This window comes from Octopus sinensis, linkage group LG1, assembly GCF_006345805.1.
Source record: "Octopus sinensis linkage group LG1, ASM634580v1, whole genome shotgun sequence".
NCBI lineage: Eukaryota > Metazoa > Mollusca > Cephalopoda > Octopoda > Octopodidae > Octopus > Octopus sinensis.
Window position 1 is genome coordinate 195,194,929 of NC_042997.1, and position 5,028 is coordinate 195,199,956.

Below are 5,028 nucleotides of genomic sequence, written 5' to 3' on the forward strand. Positions count from 1 at the left end.
ATAACGTGCTCTGATTTGCAAAATAGAATAGACCATGTGCTCAGAGCCCAAAGATTACTTGGAGGCACAAGGCTTCTTATTAAAACCTACCTAGAACTGTGTCTCCATTGTAAGAAACTGTCAGAAACTATCTTTATATTGTGTACATATAAATGATATACATGTATATACATACACATATATATACACATATATATATATATACACCTACATATACACACACACACACATATATATATATATATAAATGTAACATATGGTATAATTATAAAATTTTAGCCATTTCTCTGCAGATTGAGAAAATGATGAACAACCATAATCGATTTTCAAACCTTATTGGATCCTCGTCAGAGGCATCCACATCATTCTGACAATCTCCAGTGAAACAAGCAGCCAAACTGTTTATATACTCAACAAATACAGCAGTTACTCTATGAAGGGGTCCCTAATTTGCATAACGACAGTGCTTAATACTCCATAAATACCAGTGGCCTGTCAATGGGGATCTTAGTCCACACAGTATCAAGTATGATATAATATATATGGTGTGTGTGTATATATATATATATATATATATATATATATATAGTAGTTATAATGAAAATAGGATTTATTTCTTTAAAGTATAAATCATATAAAATGTCAACAAGTATTACCTCAGACAGAGGAAGAACAGTCTTACCACAAGAGTCAAGCCCATACATGTATAAATTTCTTGCAACCAATAGATGCATGGTTCTCTATTTTTTTTCTGTCTTAGGTTGCACACCACAGTATTATTTCTCTCTTCTGTACCACAGTTCATCAATGCTATGGCACATCTCTTATATTTCACAGTCATTTACTGAGACCAACAAAATATAGACACAACTTAGAGGAAAATCTACAATCCTTCACTACTGTGTTTTGTTTTTCTTTTTTTCCATCTCTAATTCGTTTTAGTCAAAAATATTTTCTTGTACAGAATAATGTTATATTTATCTCTTAAATCAAAGGGTATAAATGTGTTTACTGTTTGCTCTATCTGCTAGGAATAGTAGCCAGATCTCCCTCAAGCCACATAGACTGACTTCAAAAAGTAAAGGATAATTTCATACTGGTAACATTATTCTTAAAATAATACAATCAGAGGTTTGTTTATACATGTACCTAATCAAGAATAACTGATAGCCAAGGGTTATAACCATAACTTAGTTCTATTCTCATCATCACTCTGCTGCCCTCCCTATATTTCATACAAAATTCAAAGATTATTATCCTACTGTGTTTCCATAATAAACGTGCACCATTTTCACACATTCCTTTTGTCTTTCTCATTCAAGATGTTCTTCAATTTGAAAGATAAAGGAATAAGATTGCTGTTGTCTTTCTCTTATCTCACACACACACACATAGCAAGATCTTTTTATTCTTCTCTTTTATAGCTGCCTTAGATGTGAAGAAAGTTCTTTTAAATTTTTGTATAAAAAGAAGTGTTAAATTATTTTGTTTTTGCATTTGGTTGACATAATTCTTGATATGAACTGTATTAAAACATTATATCTAGAGACAGTTATTATACTAATAATAACATATGCACTGTTTTATTTCATTTCTTTTATTATTATTTGTCAACAAAGTAACCATTTAATAAATTAAGTAATTCTTCTTCATCCTTGTCCCACTGGGGTAACCAAATATCTTCCTCTATAGTAAAATAACTGTCCTTGTCCCTCTATCATACTCTAACCTCTCACCTGGCACACAGCCACTTCTCTCAACTAAGAGATCTTTGTCTTACAAGTTATTTGGCGACCCCACTGGAGCTGGTGCCACATAAAAAACACCCAGTATACTCTGTAAAGTGGTTGACATTAGGAAGGGCATCCAGATGTGGAAATCAAGCCAAAACGGATGACTGGAGCCCGGTGCAGTTCTCTGGTTTGCCAGCTCTAATCAAACTGTCCAATCCATGCCAGCATGGAAAACAGACGTTAAATGATGGTAGTGATGATTGTTTGAGTAATCGTTTGGCCAATCAGTCCTTTCCTTGCCACTCAAGACCTCATCAATGACATGTGCCTAGATAGACTTGAAGCAGATGTAGAGTAGAGGGCATGTCTTTGATGGGGGTGAAAGGTAACAAAAGGGTTTTAACAAACCTAGCTGATTGATTGATTGGTTGATTAATTGAATAATTAATCAAACACTCAATTAGTTAACTGGTCAAATGATTAACTAGTTGACTAACACAATTAGTGTGGGAGATACGTATTACTCATTCAAAAACACTTAAAGACAGTTAACTTTGCTTAAACATCTATTATTTGCTACTTGGTCATTGGCATGATTCCATTTTATCTTGCATCAGTGACCAGGTTGCTGTTGGCACAAGGAAAACTTTTGACACCAAATAATAAAATGTGTAAATGAAGTTAAGTCTTTGCATGTTCTAGAATGGCTAATATGTACCTTCCATGCTACAACTGTTTTAGTTTCAACTCAGTCTCAGATCAATTCTTTTGCTTGGTAATTACATCTCCAAAGTAGTTTATAATAATAATAATAATAATAAGAGCACAAATCTCCACCAAGGCAACACCAATGTCCTCTCAATGATTAGCCAGAGATGATTTTTAAAATGTTGTGTCTGGGGAGAGTCATTTTCTTTTTGTGCCTTATAATTTAATACACTCACCGGTAAAATTTCCATTTATTCCTTATTTTTTATTTTCCTAAAACTTTCGTTGCGTCTTGCAACCTTTTCAATAGTTTTGACTCTCTACTGAAAAGGTTGCAAGACGCAACGAAAATTTTAGGACAATAAAAATAAGAAAAAAAGTGGAAATTTCACCGGTGAGTGTGTTACATAAGGCACAAAAAGAAAATGACTCTCCCCAAACACAATAGAATATGCTTCAACACATGAACTCATATAAAGAATCTTGCAAACCAAATCCAAAAACGAAATATTTTTAAAATGAGAATATCTGTAATAAACTCGATTGCTCTCACAAATGAGAATACTAAAAATGAACCTGATTGCTCTCAAAAATTAAATAAAAAAACAGGAAAAATAATCCAGAATCCTCGTCCAGTACCTGATCGATCCCAAATTCTTATCAGTCCGTGCCAGTCACAAGGCCAAACATCCCTGAAAGTTTCATCCGAGTCAATCCACCAGTTCTTGAGGTATCTTGTCCATGGACAAACAAACGTAACTGAAAACAATATCTCCGCTAAGGTGGAGGTAATAAAAAGAAGTGAAATAGAACCAGTGCATGTGTCTATTATTGGCATAATGGCCCAAGAAGTGTTAAATGTTTATTTTTATTAAAATGTATAAAATTTGAATCTGTTTTCAGCTTCTATAAAACTCACTTTTTTTCTTTTGTTTTTTTTAGGGTTTGGATATTCAGTTTCTCTCACCTCATTCAGACCGGGCTTCACATCTTGCAAGTAACAGTCAGCTACTGCCTCATGTTGGTCTTTATGACTTACAACGTTTGGTTATGTATTTCCGTGGTGCTTGGTGCTGGCGCGGGTTACTTTGCCTTCGGTTGGAAGAGAGCTATTGTGGTCGACATTAACGAACACTGCCATTAACCATTAAATAGCTCGACTGTCACTATGGAAACAAACTTATGTTTAATGACCATAAAATCAAAAACAACAGACTTTTATCAGCAAGTTTCTCTTTTCAAAAGGTGGGAGTGATTTGTTCATAGAATTCATTACACTGCAGTTGGCAAATACTTGAAAATATTTTATCAGAAAAAGAAATATATATCTTTATTTTTTAGAGACTCTCCCTAGGGACCATTTATTTTTAGATTTATTTGTTTTATTTTTTCTTAATATTACACATTTGCTTCTCTTAGAACAGAAAGCTGTACACACACACACCTTTCGTTGAGTGTGCGAATGAAAATATGGAAGAAATTGCTGTTTGTGTGTTCTGGAGTTGTGTCCCCCAAATATGTTATTTGGGGGACAAGGAAGTTTGCTGAAATATTCGTTAGAATCTTTAGTATAAAGATTCCTAAAATATATCTATATATCACATATCAAACCTCTGCAACCATGGGTTGTAAATAATAAAAGCTATTATCGAGCTTCCTCAGAAACATTTTTTATCAGATATATCAGGCTATCTTTATGGTCAATCAACCCACAAGAAGTAGCAGTTAAAATCTCCCTCAGATTACACGATACAGTCCTTAACCCTTTTGTTACCAACCCGGCTGAAACCAGCTCTGTAGCACAAATGTCTTGTTTTCATAAGTTTTGGATTAAAATCTTCCTCCAAACTTTAGTCACAATTTATGTTCCTAACACTAGCTGAATGATAACAAAGTTATTTTACTAAATTCTTTGTTATATATAAATTGAAAGAAACACAGAGTTAGGGCAGTGGACTCGCGTTCTTACGACCGCAGTTTTGATTCCCAGACCAGTGTTTATTGAGCAAAAACACCAAAGCTCCACAAGGCTCTGGCGGGTGGGGCGAGGGGGGACCCCACTGTACTCTTTCACCACAACTTTCTCCCACTCTTTCTTCCTACTTCTGCCACAAAGCAGAGGAACCATGGTGTAACCCACTATGGTGTGGTAAACTTTCAGACCCTAGTCTAGATTGCAAATCCTCTGTACCCCAGGATGGTTCAGCTCTCCACCCGTTAAAAAGCCACCGTTTATGGAATGAGGGTAACAACGTAGCTTTCGAGCCCGTGCAACTGCCAAGTCTATCGCTTGTGGTGGTTGGATCTTCAAGTTGTCACATGCATTCTTTGTAGCTTAGAGTAGGCTCGAATTAGAGATTATTCTTTGTGGCTAATGGCATAAGCCCTGATTAGAAGACAACAGCAATATTATCAGCCTGAGAGATGATACTGATGTGACCTAGAAAGGGTCATATATACAGTCCCTCTTTCTCCAAGTAATAATGTGTGTGTGAGTGTATTGTATATAAATATAATATATATACATATATAAAATTTCATATCTAAAAGTCACAGGAGCTACCTATTTTTGCTTACAGGTAAATCT

The 5,028-nt window shown here is 34.8% G+C and overlaps 1 protein-coding gene across 5 annotated transcripts in view; it reads left to right on the plus strand.

Moving 5' to 3' along the window:
* The window catches only part of LOC115216115 (high affinity copper uptake protein 1), a 106,127-nt gene extending 101,924 nt beyond the window's left edge, over positions 1 to 4,203 (plus strand). For all 5 annotated transcript variants that reach the window (XM_029785346.2, XM_029785361.2, XM_036508192.1 and 2 more), the window contains one exon: positions 3,384 to 4,203. In XM_029785346.2, coding sequence (XP_029641206.1) covers positions 3,384 to 3,585 — 202 coding nt within the window. In that variant the 3' untranslated portion in view covers positions 3,586 to 4,203. The remainder of the gene's footprint in view (positions 1 to 3,383) is intronic.
* The last annotated feature ends 825 nt before the right edge of the window (positions 4,204 to 5,028 follow it).